The sequence below is a fragment of the Danio rerio genome, chromosome 3, assembly GCF_049306965.1.
Source record: "Danio rerio strain Tuebingen ecotype United States chromosome 3, GRCz12tu, whole genome shotgun sequence".
Lineage (NCBI taxonomy): Eukaryota > Metazoa > Chordata > Actinopteri > Cypriniformes > Danionidae > Danio > Danio rerio.
The window spans coordinates 55,532,784-55,554,705 of record NC_133178.1 but is presented as its reverse complement, the minus strand read 5'-3'; the positions used below and the strand labels follow the sequence as shown (position 1 = coordinate 55,554,705).

At 36.6% G+C, this 21,922-nt stretch overlaps 1 protein-coding gene across 1 annotated transcript in view; it reads right to left on the bottom strand.

Moving 5' to 3' along the window:
- The window catches only part of pbx4 (pre-B-cell leukemia transcription factor 4), a gene marked incomplete at its 5' end in the record, with an annotated part of 73,378 nt that extends 54,873 nt beyond the window's left edge, over nt 1–18,505 (bottom strand). Inside the window, 2 exon segments of the mRNA NM_131447.1 lie at nt 6,939–7,012; nt 17,393–18,505. Coding sequence (NP_571522.1) covers nt 6,939–7,012; nt 17,393–17,577 — 259 coding nt within the window.
- Between the last annotated feature and the right edge of the window lie 3,417 nt (nt 18,506–21,922).

Here is a 21,922-nt window from a genome sequence, read left to right as displayed (position 1 = left end):
AGGGAGGAGGAGGAGGAGAGGACAAGACCGCAGCGGCAGGGAAAGGCCTGAGCTCCAGCTCGCTTTTATCCCTGCTGTTCCATGCAGGAGAGAGAGAGCGAGACACAGGCAGACACACTGAGACTGTGGAAAACAGATGTAAAGACTACTGATCAGCACTACAATCATGTGCAGTAGAGGAGGCTGCCTTCTTTAATTCACATTCCAGAGGCAGGAGATAAAAGCTGCAGGGAGTCTTAGAGAGAGGCAGGTGTATATGTATGCATGCATCTATCCATGTTTGTATGAATGTTTGTATGTATGTATGTATGTATGTATGTATGTATGTATGTATGTATGTATGTATGTATGCATGTATGCATGTATGCATGTATGCATGTATGTATGTATGTATGTATGTATGTATGTATGTATGTTTGTATGTATGTATGTATGTATGTATGCATGTATGTATGCATGTATGTATGTATGTATGTATGTATGTATGTATGTATGTATGTATGCATGTATGTATGCATGTATGTATGTGTATATATATGGATCCCAGCAATTGGATTACTTTATGTAAATTTTTAGTCAATTAAAAGTATTATTACTTGCAGTTGGAAAACTACTTCAAACAGATCTATGTTTGCGTTGTTTGTTAGGATGTTTATGTTTCCCAATCTTGAATAAAACTGCGTTATAAAAGGTCAAAAAAGGGTTGTGCGTTTAAACAAGGATAGTGTTTTTCTCACTGATATTGTGATTTGATACGCAATGAAAATTTGTGAATTCAAGAGTATTCGCGTCAGTGTGCAACACAATTCAAATGAAACAAATCTAAAATCTAAACAATGACATTAAAAAGGTTTACATATGCTATTTACTTTATGACTGCATAAACATACATTTACATTTAGCTATTAACTAATACCAATGCCATAGTTTAGGGCGAGTTATCAAAAATGCAACAATAAAGATTTATCATGGTACGGTTCGAATCATCGGACACTAGACACTAGCTTTCCATCCATCTGTTTTTATGCAGATAATTTTGAAACTGCGCATTAAAAACATATGCACATAACTGAGCATAACTGAACCTTTATTCAGTAATGAAACATGCAACTAAACCATGATGCAAACACATTCACTGAACAAAATCCAGGATGTGCATAAAAAAAAAAAAAAAAGTCATATGATTTTGTTATAAGAGATCATGTGATGATAAAACTTTGTGTGAATGGACAAACCAGAAGGCTGAGCACATTGTAAAACATCTAAAATGTTGCTTTGGTCATTCTAAAATGCCTTAATTTCAGTATTAGTGTTATTATATTATTAATCACCTACAGAATAAAGAGCGTCTGTGCTCAGTGTCTCACACCTTCAAACGCCACCTCACATTTATGTCAGCTTCTTCTACCACAGCAAATTCCGTTTTTACTGTAGATTTTTGGCGCATGTTAATCAGGAGGTGACGATTTTGTTCTCTTTGACTCATTGGATAGAAACGCTGCTTTATTTGCATGTCTTTTATGCAATAATCCAGTTTTACGCATAAAGTTAATTCACATTTTAGATGGAAACATCTTAGCTATTGTCGAACAAAAACATAAAAACAATCCCAATAAGCATAAGCACAAATAAACACAACATAATGAAGATACTACTAAAATAATAACGGTTTTTCACATATCTAACAGTGATTTTTAGGCACAGAAACTGAATAATATTCAAATATAACACTGCATACTGTATATAAACTTCACTGTATAAATTAAATAAAGATTAACAATTATTGCATAATAGTTACTCAGTCAACAGGGAGTTATTTCATTATCTTTTGTTGTTTGATTAATATTAAAAACAGTTGGCTATAGATGAATCCACAGTTCCAGCACACTGCAATGTTACAGGCAACAATTTCTTTAATGTTTACGTTCTAAAGCCCAATCTAACTGATTGAATACTCATTAGGTCATATTGGTCATAATTAAGTTTTACCATTGAGAAACAAGACTTTTTTTGCATTTCACTATGTATAAGATTCTGACGGTATGATGAACTTAGACAAAAATACCATGGTATTGTGATCACTGCTTTATTAGCGCTTACTAAATGTCTGGGTAAAAAAACACAATATATTTCCCTATTTCACACAATGTATTTTATTTTAAGAAATATTTATAGTATTTTGTAGCCGTAAACATGTCAGGCTAAATAGTTCAGCTGTCTTCATTTCTTTACAACACAAAAAAACAACACTTACATATACCTTGGGAATGGTTTACCATTTTAGCTGTATTAAAACCTAGACTTAAACCATGGCAAACCTCGAAACCTGTTCTCGTCCCATACCTAGTCGCCACTTTCAAACCTGTTCAGATGAGGGCACTTCTCAGATCCCAAGTTCTCTTTACACTTTGAGGTTCAATGTTTAAATAATAAAAGCTTATGAATTTAGTTTAAACAGAAATCGCTCACATTGCATATGGGCATACGTTCTAACAAGCACAAAGCCAGTTCAGAGAATAATTAAAGGAAATGGGGAAAAAGCTAAAATAATTTAACTTAAATGCAAAACTAAATAAAATGCAATTTTCGTACGTTAATTGAACCGTGGAGGTCGCATCAAACAATTCAAAATTATATTGAGCTTTGTGACATCCTTAATAAAGTCAAGCCTGAAATTATTTAGAAAATTCAGATTTTAATTTAATGTTTAATAAATAATTTTATTCCACCAGCAAGTTTTTTTTTTATAGGAAATGAGACTACGTACAAGAGCCATCATTGTGGGGAAAAAAAAATCTGGTTTTGTATCTGAACTAATACTTCGGCAGAATTTGCCAGAGGTATGAAAAATTTCAGGCTTGACTGTGTATATACACACACACGCACATCACCATGATGGACACCATCCGCCACTCAGGGCTGAGGCCTGTTCAGACAAAGCCAGACTTGATATTCAAGCAAAACAACACCTTTCTATGAAATCCCTTGTATGAGGAATGAAACAATGTACTTTGACAGGATGCCACTTTTATTCAAATGCTAGATTGAGTTTTGAAATATTTAGGTGTCATTGAAAACTCAACACTATAGATAAGAGTTTAAAAGAATATGTGATTGAGTCACCCAAGACCGACCATAATACTACAAAAAAATAAATTAAGACCACACCACCAATCCTGAATACAAATTTCTAGGGCTGCATATATATCCTTTCGGCGTTGATACATTGCAATGTGTGCATTTGAAACATTTGCAATGTGTGGATCGGCCATGTTGAGTTGGGATTATAGTGGACCAGGAGCCACAGTTCAGAACACATGAGATTTGTGGAGTCGCTGCTGAGTTTAACCATAGCAGATTGAATGATGGGTGACTGTGTGAGCATTTCAAGACAATTCAAAGCATTTGAGCACTAGAAATAATAACATGTGTAGCTTTAGGTAAGAATAAGAGGGTTAGTTTAGCCAAAAATGACTCATCCTCAAGTTGATTCAAATCTTTAAGAGTTCAATGATTCTGTTGAACATAAATACAACACATATATTTTGAAGAAAGCTGGAAAACATGTAATCATCTATTTAAATTGTATTTTGTTTTCCTACTATTACAGTCAATGACTACAGGTTTCCAGCTTTCCTTTAAAAATATATGTTGGCGCAAATAGCCTAGTGGTACTGTGCGCTGACATATAGCAGTGACGCGCTCACGGCGACCCGAGTTCGAATCCTGGTTTGAGGTCCTTTGCTGATCCTACCCCCCTCTCTACTCCCAATGCTTTCCTGTCTGAAATCTCTACTGTCCTATCATAAAAGGTAAAAACATCCTAAAAAATAATTATAAAAAAATAGATATATATTTTGTTTTTAACAGATTTTCAAAATATATTTTAAGTAATACACACTTTTTAAAAAGTAAAATATAGCTGAGGGCAAGTAAATTTATACACTGAAGTGTTATTTTAAATTTCATTAAACAATGTGGTAAATTACAAAGCATTTTTTATTTAATTTGTGTCTTTGTATTAGGGTTGCACGATATTGGGAAAATCTGATGTTGCAATATTTTTTTATTTTGCAATTTAAATATTGCAAAATACAGATTTACAAGATAGTTTCAATGCCACTATTTGCTGGTTTTCTGAGGAGTCTAACAGTTTTACGTACAGAAATGGAATAATCACAATGCAAAAAATGCTTTTCCTACTTTGCTTTGTCTTGTTCCAATCCAAATATCTAAATATTTGTAGATCGTAAAGATTGTAAACATATTGTTTTGTTTTCAACTTCAGAAGAAGGGCTGGCTAATTTGGCCTGAAATCAAAACCTTGATTAATTGAACATTTTAACTTGATTAGAATTCATGAACAATTATGTTACCTATTTATTTTACATTTTTGTCTACATAGTTCAAGTTTTGTACGGTAAATGTTAACATATTAAAAGTGAGGGACTTTTGAATGTAGGGTGCATTGCTTGATTTTAAAATAATTGAAGTAAACACACACGACCTACTATCTATAATTATTTATTTAACATCAACTCTGAACAATTGAAAGTTAAGTAAGTAGTCTCTGCGCCGCCCACCCTTGTCACCACCACCAAACCAACCAATCAAAAAGCTTGTTACATGCTGTTGTGACGTGTAGTTACATTTTTTGAGAGGTGCGCAGGCATGTAAAGGCTGCGCTGGACTGTACGCATGCGCGTAGCATAAGTATAACATCAGAAAAGTATAAATCATAATAGCATAGGTATAAATTATAGAAAAAGTATTGAAAAAACTTTACCTGGAAAATTAGATTGATTATAGATTCTGAATGCCGTTTTTAATTACTTTTCCCTATTTAGATGACATTTAAAAGGCAAAATTAAGAGTTTTTCCTTGAAACAATTAAGATGATCAGCCAGTGGGGTAAGTAAAATAATCTTGTTTTTGCTTTGAAATGTAAATATCTGCACTAGAAACAAGACAAAATGTTAAAAATAAACTTTTTTTGATTAATAAAAATTATTTGAATTTAATTTAATTGATTAAATACAGCAATTAAATAAAATTCTGTAGCTCCTAGTTAACTATAATACAAACTCAACATCGCATATATTGCAATGTAACTATTGCGGATACACACATTGCGATATCGATGCTGAAACAATATATTGTGCATTTCTACTTGTGTATTTGTACGGTTGTATTTTAATATCTATTTTTGTTATTGTTTTATTTTATCGATGTGCTCCCCTTAAAAATACTCAAATCTATCTAAAAGGATTTATTTCTACGTAGAGCTATTCAAGTCAGTCAGTCATCTAATATTTGTTGCAGAAAAACAAATTACCACAACATTCAAATATCCTTAATTTTTCAAATGGACTGAAACATTTTTGGTTTGGTCAAACAGCAGTTTGCATTCTCATATTTAATTGAATTTAGCTCCAATAAAAACACACCCTATTCTTACTTAATCTTATATCTTATTCTTAATTAATCTTAATCTCATACATCACTTAAGTGCCCAAATATGACATGTAAATGCGATAACATAAAAACATAAGTTTAACTTTATTTAACCACCACAGTGAGTTTAGTCTTTAAATTTTTGCCGTTTATTAAAATTCCTGCGCTGTATATTTAAAATATAATCTAATTTAATACAACCTGCATATATTTTACTACGCAAAGGTCAGAATATGATGGTAAAATATTACATATTTTTGACATTTTCACCAATGTCAATTGAAATGCTTGATATTTAAAGAAAATTACATTAGTACAATGAATTTTACATTGACAAAAAGAAATACATTTAGAAATATATTGGGTATATTTATATTTTAGATATTTTGTGTTTTTAATACCTCAGACGCAATGAATTTGGTGTAAACAGGCCTTAACAGCAAAAGCTGAGGCTCAAATCAGACAGTAATGGCCTCACTCGTGTCATCTAGTAAATCAGCTCATTTACGTCAAAGACTTGAGGGGAAAAACAGGGATTGTAGATTAAGTTTGGCGATAAGCGAAGTGATGTATGGAAAAATTCTGACCATTAACTTCGCCTGTCTGCACTGTCGACAACACCTTCCATTTAGTGCTGCATTTCTCCCCGGCCCTTTCTCCACTGGCAGGCTAAATGTGAAAATCAAAGTGAATGACATTAGGTAAATAAGACAGCAGGTTGCCTTGGCAACAGGGACAACCCCCGATACCCATTCCTCTAGCCTACCCTTTACTTGCATCCAATTATAGGAAAGTAAGACTGGGTTATTGACAGATTGCCACAAACAGACCGCTGCACATCATTTTTGCACTGTAATTCCACATGAGCATGCTTGTTACAGAACCTGAGATGGATTCAAGCTGCAGGATATGACAGGAAAGAAACGAGAGAAACCATGGCACAAAGACAACGCCAACACCTCCATAAATATTTAATCATTTGTCAGCCGCTCGTTTGAGGGGAGAAAGCTGCGGATCTGCCAGAAAAACTGACCACAGTGAATCTTGCAGTTAAGATGCGGGAGCCGTTACCTGTTTGGACCATGTTGGCGTGCATTGGGTTTGCAATGAGAAGAGCGTGGTATAAACCAACGATGAGACTGAAGCTGACGCACCTGTTGCTAGTTCAAAGCTCTGAAATGCATTCAAGTGAGATTTCACGCAGTGTAAACATCCGATCCATTGCTATGACACTTAACGATTGCGGTGGGCGATACAATAAGACACCTGGAAATGCCTCGGGAACGCTTAAAAAAATAAATAAAGGACTACAGCGATGCAATAAATTCAGCCTGATGATTATTAAACACCCGTCTCTGCATATGGTCAATGCAGAATCAATACAGAGTAATGAAAGAGATCTAGTCAAAATGTGGGAGTGCGGCTTGAAGACACAAACCTGCAGAGAAGAAATTCTGCATTGGTGGAGTAAGTGAACGACTTACCAGTTTTTTCTTTGATCTCGCATAAAACACTGAAGAGAGCTGGCTTCAACCTGTGGCAGTTCAGTGCGTGTTTTCTGCAAGAGACAGAGAGAGAGGGTATGTGTTAGAAAGACTCTTGTAATGCAACGCAAATGCTCAAAGACCAACACATCGACCGCTATTTGCCCAATTTAAGCTTATTGGCATCTGTCGAACACTGCGCCCAATTAACAAAGTGCCCTCCTGTCAGTTTTGAAATCTACCAAAGGCCTTGTCAATGAGAAATAAGCACGCGGAAGGATATTCAGGGCCATTTATCCACGGATTTTGCATGTGTGTGTTATTTCAGTGCCGGATTGACTGAAGCATTGATTCAAATGAGGCCATGGCACAAGTAATGCTCCAACAAAAGACGTGCCCAATGCAATTTGCAAAGTTTCTCATCTTGTGGGTTGGCTCTGAAGGATGAAGGGGACTAGACTAGTAGATATCTACGTTACACGTTTGGATGTGTAGACTGCTAATATTAGTAATTAAATATTTTCAATCACTACTGGTGATTTTCTGCCACAATCAGAAAAAAAACGTACACAAATGTTTGATTTAAAAAAAAAAAAAAATGTACATTTGGATTTTATTTGAAACGAGTATTTCCGAATACACATTGCATGAAGCTAAAATCATGTAGCACTCAGTTCTCCAAATACGAATGCTCAGTTTTCTAACTAGTAAATTGAATGTCTCCTTTTTAAAAAAAGCTGCTAATGATTGCTTTGAAAGTTTACCTGACATAGTTACACCTAAACAGGTTGTGCATTTTGGCCATTCATTTACACAAGTGATTTGGTGGCCTGAATAAGGACAAACTTATTTATTTACTACTATTTAGCTTATATTCATGCGCTAGTACTTAACCAAATCAACAACACAGTAAAAGACAAACACTGACATTGCCAACTATGAAAATAGGATGGTCACTTCTGGCAGATTCTTGAGACAAGTTTGTTTAGCAAAATCTTTCCAAAATATTTTAAGCACATCATGTTCATACAGCTGCACTTAAAGTACACATTAGAGCTAAAAGCAGATGCCACCCTATGCTTTACAAACAGCTGTACTCTCCTTGCATCTAATTCCTTACAATCACCACTTAAACCTTAGGTTAGGGTTACAAATGGTAACTTCTAAAAAGCTAAGAAAGATTTAAACAAATTACAAGAGTGTTCATCATCTTGAGCAGGGTTCGAATTAATATTGTGAATATATGGTAAAAAAACTAGCCTTAGCCTAGTTATAAAATCTAAGCTCAGAATCATTATTTCATTTACTTTTCAACTTATTCCCTTTATTAATCAGGGGTCGCCACAGCAGAATGAGCTTCCAACTTATCCAGCAGGTTTTACGCAGCAGATACCCTTCAGGCCACAACCAAACATTGGGAAACACCCATACACTATGGCCAATTCAGCTTATTCAATACACCTGTACCACTTCTTTGGACTGTGGGGGAAACCAGGGCACCCGGAGGAAACACACGGGGAGAACATGCAAACTCCACACAGAAAGGCCAACTGACCCAGCCAAGGCAAGAAACCAGCGACCTTCTTGCTGTGAGGCGATCGTGTTACCCACTGCGCCACCATAATGCCCCAGCTCAGAATCGATTCTAAATAAATGATGCATTTTGAATTATATGTAAATAAATAGAATTGTTTTTATAAACGTTTTTTTCACCACCGCTCTACAATTCATCAATCGTCTTTAAACCAAGCAGGGGATTTAAGGTTACCGAAGACACACCAACAACCTTTAACATTCACCGCTGGATATGATTACAATCACAGGTGCAAACATCTCCTCAGGAATCAATCAAGATGTAATGGACACACTAAGACTAAGAGTCTTTAAAAAAAGCTCAGTGTCTGTAGATTGAGAAGACACAGCAGCGGTCTCAGCTCACTCCAGCTAAATGAGTAACTGACACATGGTCATCATTTGTCTTCAGGGAAAAGCATTCCACCTTTTAATGGTATTATCCAGCCCTTTTTACACCCCGAACGTGCTTAATTTATTGAGCAGGTCTGGAGAATATCAAAACAAGCGAGGACCCTCCGTCTTGCTGTGGAAACATTCTTCTCAAAGCCAGAATCATATGTGCTAAACCCAATCATCGATCATTTCAGGGCAGTCTCCCATCAGCAAACTTTATTTCCAGGCTCTGTAAGCTCTGATGCATAGGAAGCTTATCTACACACAGCCAGATTTTAGAGCTACTGTATTAGAGAGCAGATGAAGCATGCTTTCCAGGAGCATTGTTAACCCGTAACAAATGCCAATAATCGAGGTGTACTCGTTAAAGCGGTTCAGCTAACAGCTGGGATTAACATGCCACCTGAGCATGCAAAGCGATAATGCCACAATTCAAAAACACACCGTCACTTCCAAATACGCGAAAGGTGTTTACTATTGCTACAGGCTGCTGCAAAAGCCTGAATAATCTTTTAAAAAAAGGACTAAACTGAACACCACAACACTTAACTGCCTAATATTGCAGTTGGCCGCAACTTAACACTGTTAGATTGCTCCTCTTTCGCTCGAGGCAAACATATAACATGGGAAATCCCAAAAAAAACAGATTGTTTTTTGTGGATGAGGCCTTAAGCTGATGACACACAGTGCAATGCGTTGGGTAATTTTGTTGGAAATGGGCAACAGCACTAGCTTGGGCAATGCTGAACTGGTTACTGTTGATTACTTAGCTTGTTTTGTCATATTGCCTACTTTCCAACTGGCTCGAGTATCATCCAACGTGAGTTAGAGCAAAATCCTAGCTAAGACTTCATTTGATGCTTAAAATGTCCTTTGTTGGCTTTGACGCGTTCACACCCAGATATTTCAGGTATGTAGCATTCAATGCAAGAGGAACAAACATTTCAAGTAATGAGATGGCGTTCATGTAGGTCATTTCTTTATGCTTGAAAATTATTGCGACAAGCACAATTACAAAAAAAAAAACATCAAAAACTGACAACAGACATCACAAAGAGAAAACTAAACTTGAGTCTATAGATGGATGATCATGAAAAGACGTAATGTAAACTTTTACTAGGGTGTTTATGAAAAGGGCAAAGAGTTTCAGTTAATTGTAAGACTAAAATATTCATGTGGTGGTTGGTCGAGAGTCTGGGAGTCATGTAACTAATCAAGACTATCTGAAGAAGTGATTACTTTAAGTGCATCACTTATAAACAGAAAAACACTCCATGTTCACTTTACCTTCTCAAACACAACTAAACACATACCACAAATAATAACTGGCCAATATAGGCTACTAAACAAAGAGAATGATGGCATGCAATCAAACAAAGGAAAATTCAAGTTGCTTATGTTTATTATCTTTAAAGATAATTGGGGGCATGTTTCAAAACTACTGTAAAATGCACACTAATATTGAAAATTAAGGTTTAAGTTACAACAGAGCTGCTCTTATTTAAAAAATTAGTTTATAGTAATTAAATGAGGAATTTATACTACGAACAATGTTTTTGATAACCAAAAACAGTTAAAAACTACTGAAATAAATCTCCATTAAAAATGAACAACTAAAAGCGGTATTTGACCACAAGACTTTGCTACAACTGACCCAAATTAAAGCCCAATTCTATGAATGTGAATGCAAACGGCGGTTCTTTCTCAACTTGCTTTGCATTTTGCTTCATTCAAAGTGGTCTGAGTTTGGTTCTTTTAAGAAGAATTGCACATTCGAAGATGGTAATATTAGTTTAGCCCCGCTCAGGTCTTTAAAAGACTGAACTGTATTTTTCTCTTTGTCATCAGCATGGAGGGGATGATGGGGGAGAGAAGAGGAGGGGGGGGGTGCTCATGCGCTCCTGTACTGACCTGTGCTGGAAGTTGAGCGGCAGGGCACACCCTGCTGTGCTCCCCCCCAGCTCCCCCTCCCTCTGTGGGGTCCACTGCGCCGGTGCCTCCTCTGGCCAGCATCTGGACACAGGGCAACAGGGTGAGAGGCTGAGGGCAGTGCTGGCATCTGCCCCCACCGTCCCAATGACATCCCACCACATCCACCCCTCAACACTGGGGACTAGAGACCCCCACAGTAAATAATGCAGATCAAGAGAACAAAACAGAAAATCAAGTACCGTGGCATATGAGAATGAAATCAGTTGAATTTATTTATTTTTTTAAATAAAAGGCAAGCTAAAGAGTCAGTGTGAAAAGAAAATGATGAATAAATGATCAAGCACATAAGCACACATTGCTTTTAACTGGAAGCATTTTTGAATGGATGAAATCAGTATACTTTGAATGACCTTATATGCCAACTACTGCAAGGGACAACAACAGACCAAAGCAAGTTAAGAAGTCTTGTGCGTTTCATTTGTTTGTTTTTAACCGCCAGTACCAGGTCTTATTGCGCTCTTGAGCGAAGCACATGCCTCCACTCAGCAAATAATGCAGGTTTGGGACACATTATACTAATTAATTTAAGAGGCATTATGATGAGCCACAAATCCATTTAATGAGATACCACAACTGTGCATATTTCATTAGTATCAAATTAAGGGAATCTGTTTAAAAGGGACAGAGAAAAAATGCATTGTGAGTCCAGGAATGCTGACCACACTAGGTAGAATCCCTCTGAAGTGGAGTCAAGCTCTCTTCTCTGCAAATGAAGCTGCCTCATCTGCCCTAAAACCATCCCACACTTGACAAAATAATAATGCATATTTCTCTCAGGTATCTGAACTATTTCAGGTCTGTGCAGAAGCACCGAAGGGCTTTTTTTGCCTCATAACTGAAGGCGGCAAGTGCTTATACTCAAGAAAATCTGTAAGATATCGGTGACAGAGAAACAATAGCTAAAGAGAAAATCCATTTACGCCCATCACCAACTATTTCTGGTAATATCCTTAAAGGAAGAGTTCACCCAAAAATGAAAATTCATTCAGTTGTTTAGCATCGCGTTAATGAGATGCTCTGTTCACCCTTTATCATACGTCTTTCCCCTTTTCTCCAGCTCTCAATTGTACTTCACATCTGTAGATTCAAACTTGCCATATCATGATCTGTATCATGATGAGACACAAGAACCGACAGTGTTTGGAATCATTAACATGACACATGCTGTGACAAATCTTCATGCATGTTTGAAGATGGCAGGTTTTTAAATAAGATTTGAGAGCTACAATGAGGGATTATTTTGCACTGTAAAAGGTAATAAAAGGTTTAGTTTATTGTAATAGTGATTTACTCGACTGATTAAAAAAAAATTTTTGCTTTATTGTTTGGTATTATTCTCACATCAAAAATTACATTGACTTCAAATTTTTTGCCTTCAAATTTGTTCGAATGAAGGAGTTTTGTTATACTGTTTTGTCGATGTCAAACTGTGACAGCACTTTCTGGATTTCCTCAAGTCTGCATTATGTAACCTTTAAAGTAAAGTTATTCCACATTTTAAAGGCAAGTTTACACAGCAATGCACAATAAAAAAATCCTTTGCATCTTAAAAATGTTTTACAAATGCTGTATTATGCACCACCAGGCCAGTAGATGGCACTGTCACATTGTGAAGAAACAATTTGCATTTACGCACATACAGTCTTAGGCTATTTTTAGATTAAAAAAAACTGTTTTGTTTTGTCCCTTATGTTTCAAAGTTTAACAACAACGTTTTTTTAAAACCGCCAGTAAAATATTGAAAATTCTGTATTATACATTTCGGCCCAGTATTTGACGATGTCACTTGAAAGTGACGATGTGCCTGTGGCAGCTTAGCATCCACTGTATTTAAAATGAAATGTGTGTTTATGATGCATCTCAACTGTTGGTTGTATTATTGAATCAGCAAATCCACACTTTACTGAAGACACATTACAAACTCATGAGCCTGCACATGAAATCCACATGCGCAGTAATCCACAGATTTTTAGCCTATCAATGAGTCTATTTATTTTCTTGTGTAAATTTGTATTTATTCAGTTTTTAACTTCAGTGATAATACTGACTAATATGACAGTGTTTATTTCATGTATTTACAATACAGTTTGTAAAGTTATATTTTTTGTCTTTCAGTAAACATATTATACGAGAAACATGCTTTGTTTACCAAATAGGCGGATTTAGATGGATTTGCATTGTAAACAAAATAAAAGTTAAGATGTTTGATTTTTTTCTTCATATATTAAGTTTGTTGTTACGATACTCTCAAAATAATTCCACATAAATCTGCAGATTTTCTTTTACAAAATTCACTGCGGAATAAGCAAAAAATGTCCGCAGATTCTGTCTGGCCCAACTCATGAGCAGCAACAACACTACAATGTACTCCGCCATTGTTGTTTGTTTAATTGTGCTTGGCATTAAAACCAACACTTAGTGCACGTCCACTTACTCAACGTGTACCACTCATGCACAAGATATCACCACATTCAAAAAAAAAAAAAACATGAACATGATGTCAAAACTTTTAATCGTATGCATTTTCAGTACCTAAAACACGGTTGTCATGTAAATAAAGACAACACACAAAACATGGTAGTGTAACAGCTACGCATTGTTGTTTGCTTGTCAAGTGCTGTGAATCTGGAATACAGAAGTGCTATAGTACACACTTAAACGGTACGTTTCAGAAAAACTTTAAAACCATAAGAGACCCATCCTCAAACTGCTGCTGTCATGTAAATGAGTGGCCAAAACACTGTTTTAAGTTGAAAATTAACATATTCATTAAGTAGGGCTGCACAATATATTGTTTTAGCATCACAATGTGCCCATCTGCAATAGCCATATTGCAAAGATATGCAATGTTAAGTCTGGATCACAGTTGACCAGTTCACAGTTGTCATGTTTCAGTCCAAATATTAACATTACAAAGCTCAAACAAGATTATTTCACTTATTGTTCTACTCTTAATTTTGCCTTATTTCATCTGAATTTTAAAACCAAACAATATTTTAACTTGATCGAAGTTTTCGATATTTATTTTTTGATATTTAGACTAGAAATAAGACAAAGCAAAGTAAGAAAGCATTTTTTTGCATTGTGATTATATAATTTCTGTACATGAATACTGTTAGACTAGGCATGGGCCAGTATAAGATTCTGATGGTATGATAACCTTGGATATAAATATCACGATGTCCGGTATTACGGTATTGAGATCACTGCTCTAAAAATTATTCTTTATAAATGTCTGGGTAAAAAACAAAAACTTTTTCCCCTTTTGTACACAATACATTTTAATTTGGGAAACATTTAAAAAAAAAAAAAAACAATTTAACTGCAAACATGTCAGACTTAATAATTAAAATAAACTATTGACTTCTGGCTGATGTCGTCATTAATTTCAAAAACACAGATGTTTTTACAACTTAAAACGGCATCTTTGGAGAGATTTTCTGCTGGTGATATTGCTGTTGTCCTAAAAAAACAGTAAATAAAAAAAATCTTACTTATACCTTAGAAACAGTAAAGCAGAAAATTGTCGGTTTTAAAACCTTGACTTTTCCGAACTGCAGTATTCCTTAAAAACGGTTATCGTACCATGTCTATGCTAGACTCCCTATTAGTCTACTGTTAGAGAAATAGTGCCATTCAACAGTCTTGTGAATCTATATTTACATCACAATATTAATAGCAGAAAAACAAAATATCGCGATAACAGATTTTTCCAATATTGTGCAGAATTATTATTAAGTGAACGATTTTCCCTAAAAACAAGACTTGTTAGCTTGGTATTACGAAATTAACGCTTAACTGATATTTAGAGAACACACCAAATGCATCGTTCTAAGGATGGTAAACGTACAATCATTTTACGCTACATAAAAAATTATTTTAAGGGTATAATTAACTCAATTTATAATTTTTTGTATTTAAAATTGACAGTCGGGAATGTCTTCAATTATAAAACACGCTCGACCACCTTAGATATTGGTCTTTTCCTTAAAGTTATCATACGGCTTCATAAGGCATCTGACATAAAACTTAAAAATATATAGCACCGGTCATTTTAACTACCTAGTACTTTATCATTTATGGAGCTGGATGGCACCGCCAATCGCTTTCATTACTTACACCCAGCAGCCAGGGCATTCGACGAAACAATAAAAGTATATTCATTTTTCGGTGAACAGTTCCTCATTCCTAATGACTGCTGATCTTCCACCAAATACCCATAAAACCCACTTCAACCAGACAAGCACGCTCTCGCAACATCATTCATTCATGAGTCTCTTGCACAAGCGCAGCAAAGTCACTACACGACACAATCACCCAACGCACGCACTATAGATATAAAGGCAATATCTCGGCGTTCATAAGTTGGCCGTGTTGCGACCCTCCATCTCATTAATAGAAACTCAATTTGTGGACAGCTGCACACGCGCACACATTATAGGAGAATTGATTGCGCCCAACACACAATGAAAAGGATGAACACCAGGGAGGAGGAGGAGGGTAAAAGAGAAGTGAATTAATTAAGAGAACCAGGTGGTCAAATGGCTTGGTGGAAAATCACAAGCTAATGACACATCACAGGGCATACACGCACATACGATCCCTCATTAAAAAGCAGCTTTTGTCCAGGATCCGCCACTCCACTGACCTTTCAACAGATCGCAGGTCACAGTGCGCAATCTAGCGATCCATGCCAGATCAATTTCACTGCGGTCAATATATATAAATATATAAACACACACCGGCTGTGTGTGAGGAGAATCTGCAGGAAAAGGTGGGAAAGTCGTCAAACTTGTCGGGTGTTTTCGTCTCGAGGTTAAGTCTGACACTGTTTGACGGCGATGACTTAATTAAGCGCGTGCTGATTATCTATGCTAATGACGAGGTAGCACATTAATCCAATTCATTTATCTAGTGGGGCCTCAATCTGGCAGACGCTCGCTGAAGACCAAATGGCTTCACAGAGCCCATGGGCTCCTGATAACAAACATATTGGTTGACCTCTGAAGCCTTTCTGGCCCCATTTAGCAAAGCCAAAGGAGGGAAAATACTTGTGTCTTTGGTTTATTTTTGGAGTATATTAAGGGAATTATAGGAGGGGAATTCAGGGATGTTTGTTGGCAGAAATCGTTAAAATCAAAACACACACACACAAGGCCGTAATAGTATTTTAAACAGTCCCTCCAGGACTTGGCAAAGGCATATATATAAATTTGCAACCTAAAATTACTGATTTTCTTAAAACGTGTGCTTCGATTCATGTGTTTTGCTGTGAAAACACACAATTCTTAAATGCTTTCTATTTTGATATCAAAAAACCATTGGACTCACAAAATCTGGTTAAAAAACACTCTTGAAATGTAATTGTGGGTAATCCTAGCACAAAAATGCTTCTATTCATTTAATTTAACTTAATTAACACTGGAATGGTGTGAAAGCTACAACTAAATCTGAATGACTTAAGTCTGTACTCAAAAAACATAACATTTCCAGGTCTATGCATAAATGCTGTAAATAAGTAGATAATACCTACATAAACTGAAATAAGTAACATAAAATCCTTTTAAACAAAACATTGAAGAAAACCATTGGTTAAATCTGGCATTTTTGGCTGCCACGAAAGGAGCACCTGAGCACCTTTATAAACGTATCAACCTAAAATTACTGAGTTTGATTGCTTTTCTCAAGATTTGTAGACACAAAATTCCTGTAAATGGTTTATTTATTTTTTTTAAATCAAAAACTACCGGACTCACAAAAACTGATTAAATACACTTTCTTGAAATGTAAACGTTGGCTATCCTGAAAAAATGCTTTTACTCATATTTTTAACTTAAAATTGTAATGGAAGAAAAGCTAAAACTAAATCTTACTGACTTTAGTCTGTACTCCAAAAACCTAAGTTGAAAACTACATATTCAGGTCTATGCATAAAGGCTATTAATGAGTAATAAATAGATAATAACTAAACCAATAGAAATGCATAGCATACAATGCAAAAAGAAATACTGAACAAAACAAATGGTAAAAATCGAGCATTTTTGGCGGCCACGAAAGGAGCACCTGAGGGTTAAAACATGATTGCATTATGTAATCCTCAAAAGATCATTTACCAAGTGCATTTAGATTCATTAGGCAGATGCTTTTCTTCATTAAAACCTCAAATTAATATGGTAACCTCAATCAGCTTAAGGCCAACTTTTTACAACTTAAAAAGAGGGAGCCAAAAGCACCTAAACAAACGTGGTAAATAAACAGTGTATTTTGCACTGTGCATATCTGAAGGAGTAAACGCATTACACCTTATGCTTATTTCATCACAGTGGGTTTTCACGCGGCCGCACAAACGCAGCTATTTATATATAACGCAACGAGGTGTGCAGATTGTGTCTATTTGCTGTTGCACATCAATTCCCCTCAGAGAGCTCAATGAAGTACCTCTCAATCCATCAAATAAAGAGTGCTTTTTTCCTGAGTGCGGCCACACTTCTTACCTCGCCTGGGCTTCGTCGAGGCTCTCGTCGGTGATGGCCATGATCTGCTGGAGGATATCTCCTATGTCTTGCTGCGGTTGACCGAGCGACTGCTGCTTCCGAACCGAATCGGGGTCACCCACGTCGGCTTGCGAGAGTCCGCCGAGTCCGCCCATGCTAGCCAGCATTCGGGTCTGATCATCCATAATACTTTTGAGCCGAATCTCTCCGTTTCCCCGCCGCAAACCAATGAAAGCGTGTTTCAGCGGGCTGTCTCAGTGAGCATGTACCACCGACAGCGCAGATACAAACGCGGAGCCGAACGAGCCACTAGATAAAAAAAGAAAACAAACAACGAGAGTGCGACTGAAATGTGAGGCTGAACCACATCCAAACGACGCGCGACCGATGGTGAAACACCGCGTGCGGTTCCTGCTAAAAACCAGTGTTGTCTACAGCAAAAGGCTGCACACTAGCACTCCCATAAAGCAGACTAACAAGAAAATAAGAGCGTCCCTGGAAACATGAAGTATCCCATGCGCGGCATCTCAAACTATTGCCACTCGAAACAACCAAACACGATCATTCATGTCCACATAAACTGGCTTTTCGTCAAGGGGCTGATGTCGCTGACAGCTATTACAGTAGAAATCTCAGACACTACTAACAAGCTGGACTAAACCAACCAGAGCGGCTAACAAGCTAATAGAGAGAAGAAAAAAAGTCTTAGCTGGAAATAAATCGAAATAGAAACTCGCGCGACCGCTTATTAGCGTCCTCCCGCTGGGGAAAAAGACGAAACTCAACGAGCAAAACGAATCGCGAGAGCGGCGGGTGAACGTGACCGCTTTTAAACGTATTTCCGAGATCTCCGACACAATTGACTCGCAGTGTTGGCTAGCTGCTTAGCAGCGGGGCTAACTAGCATTCGAGCGCTGCTAGCAACAGATTCACTCGGGCTCCACAAACCCCCGGGACCAACAGCAAAACTGCCCCCGGCCTTGCGCGAAATGCCCCGGCTCTAGGCGGACGGCTCGAAATGGCTCAGAATGGAAACGCTCAGCTCCATGCCAGCCGACCCGACACAGTTGGTTTGTTCCCAAGCCGCGGTGCTGTCGTAGAAAGACTTGCCCCTCTCTTGTGTTTCTGCCCTCCTCGGCGGCTCTTTCTCCCCCTCTGAGCGAGCGCACCACTGCGCGCGTTCACGCTACTACAGACGAGCCCTACGTCATCACCGCGCACAAAAGAGCCGCTGCGGTGCCGCGCGCGCACGACTCGCGCGTCTGTGCACGTTTGTAAACAACTTGCGCGTCTCTCTTCCCAAACAGATCATGTAAAGTGCTTTTGTACACTTTCCTTCTGTAACCATAGCCGAACAGAGGCATGTGTTGGTGCTTTCAACAAAAGTAAAAACAATGTATGGCGAGTGCTGTGGGTTGATCAGTGTAACTATGGTTTCTGTTACACAAGCGGTGGAATATTTAGAGACTGTAATTACAGATTCACAGTGAATGAAATAGATCCGCGTACAATGGATTAGAAAGGTGATGCCATGGTAAGTTTAGGTAGTTTAAGGAAGTATGGTGTCAAAATTCTGTTCAAAGCATGATGCAAAATATACCACCATTCTCATCAAATTAAATACGTAGAGGATGAAATACAGACTTACCTGAATGGTTGTAAAAATCAGCACTGAAGACGTTTAATAATATTGCCGTTTCCTTTTTTCTACAGCTTACATACAAATGAATTAACTTTAAAAGATTCAACACTTGAAATGGCAAATATCACTACACATTATTAATAGCAAATGACAATATGAACAGTTTTTTCCTAATTTTTTAATAGTCCAGGTCCACTCAAGGTCTCCATGACCTCTGACCTGGCTGGGTAGATCCCAAGGAAACAAATAATTTGACATACAGAAAAAGCAATGACACACATTTATTATAGGTTTTACTCTGAAGTGGGATGACATTGAGGTCATCATATGATCTAAGCTCTGAAATATTCAACTTTATTAATAATCATAAAGACATAAAATAAAATGTGTTACTCCATCCTGGAGTGGGAATCCAACAGAAAATCCATGCCATCAATATCATTGCAGAAAAGCAGTCTTAGCAAATTCATTCTTTCTCTAACTTTCCTTCGATTTATTCCCTTTTTTCATTAGGGGTCGCCACAGCGGAATGAACCTCCAACTTATCCAGCACATATTCTACACAGCAGATGCCCTTCCAGCTGCAACCGAGTTCAGGGAAAGTCTTTGTGAATTCTAAATAGTGAAGTCATATTAGCAGCCACTGACAACGAAAGTACAGCCAGATAAATAGCGCTAATGTTGTTTTGAAGTCAAAATATAAACAATATAGGGAGAATGTCAGTTTTCACTGAACAAATGTGGCAATATAAAGCCACCTTTACCTCATTTCATTATTGTAGGAGACTTTTTTTGAACATGTTTTAGCTGCAGCGTGCAGTGGTGTGAAGTAACAAATTACAAATACTTAAATTACTGTAATCAAGTAGTTTTTACCAGGGAGTGTATACTTAACTAATTAGTTTTAAAAATGTTTACTTTAACTTTCCCTTCTTTAGTGCAGGATCACTACTTTTACTCCACTTCTTTAACCTGCTAGCACTTCTTCATTATTTTTTTTCATCTTTGGTGATTGTCTAGTAAAGAAGTAGAAGTAGAGACGCTGAATAATCTGTTCTGTGATTGCCATTTAGTCAAATCGCACAAAGAAAATCACATTATACAGAACAACCTCATAACAAAATCATTACACGCAATGACTGAGACAGTTTAGACTGCATGTCACTGATGAGAAGATGGCGGATGTATGATGACTAAAATCACCAAATGACCTTAAACAATCACTAAATGCACGACAGAATGTTACGTTTTCACACACACATGCACAAATTGATGCATCAGCCTTTACAGCGCAATACTTACTACTCTTGAGTACCTTTTAAAGGTCTATACAGCCGATACTTTTACTACCATTACAGTTTTGGACAAGTAATGGTACTTGAGTATGATTTGTCCGTACTCTTTCCACCACTGTTTACCTGCAAATTTAACATTATAGCAATTTTTAATGGTTACTGACGCTGAAAGGTACTATTCATCTGAATCATAATGTGTCCTAAGTTTGTCACCTGTGTTTTTTCTATCTTACTTTTATCTTAAAAAAAAAAACATTGTGAGATTTCATGTCATGAGTTTGAAGTTTCATCTTTCCAATTTTATGAGGTGCCACGGACCATTTCGTTCTTATTTACGTCTTTATATGTGAAAAAAAAAACATGAATTTTAATAAGGTGTCCTTATTTTTCACAACCTTATATACAGTTGAAGTCAGATTTATTAGCCGCTCTTTGAATTATTTTTTATTTTTTTAAAATATTTCCCAAATAATCTTGAACAGAACAAGGAAATTTTCACAGTATGTCTGATAATATTTTTTTCTTCTGGAGAAAGTCTTATTTGTTTTATTTAGGCTAGAATAAAAGCAGTTTTTAATTTATTTAAAAACATTTTGCGGTCAATATTATTAGCCCCTTTAATCTATATATTTTTGATAATCTACAGAACAAACCATCACGATACAGTGACCTGCCTAATTATCCTAACCTGCCTAGTTTACCCAGTTAAGCCTTTAAATGTCACTTTAAGCTGTATAGAAGTGTCTTAAAATATCTAGTAAAATATTATTTACTGTCATCATTGCAAAGATAAATTCATCAGTTATTGCAAATGAGTAATTAAAACTATTATGTTTAGAAATGTGTTGAAAAAAATCTCTCTGTTGAACAGAAATTGGGGGAACGGGGGCAAATAATTCTTACTTCAACTGTATGTGCACACAGGCATAACAAAATGAATATATGTGGCTGCTGATAGTACTTGGAGGTCTTGTGAAGTAAAATTATTAGTTTGTGCAAGAAACTAAACATTATTTGCAGCATCATTACTTTTCATCTACATCAGGGGTGTCCAAACTCTGCCCTGGAGGGCAGATGTACTGCAAATTTTAGCTCCAACTTGGCTCAACACACCTGCATGGTTGTTTCTAAAAAGCCTGTAAAACCCAAAAAGTTAAGGAAACTCAAACCAGTTGAGGAAAACAATTGCAACAAATCATTTAAGTTCAAAAACTAATCCTAATGAGTACTGTGAACTTAATCTATTTGAGTAACTGAAGCAGTTTGAGCACAGTAAAACCCAATAAATGAAGAGAACTCAAACCGACGGAGTACTGTAAAACCCAATAAGTTAAGACAACTCAAACCATTTGAGTCATACAAATCTATACGAGTACTGTGAAATTACTCCATTTAAGTTAAAGTAATGAGGTATTTAACTCATTACCTTCAACAATGACTTCAAAACTCTTTTCAAATGAGTAGAATTAACCTTCAGTCAATTTTGAGTTAACTACGCTCATTTCATTTGATAACGACTGTTGGGTTTTACAGTGTAGTAAGAGCTTGATTAGCTTTCCCAGGTGTGTCTGATTAAGGTTGGAACTAAATATT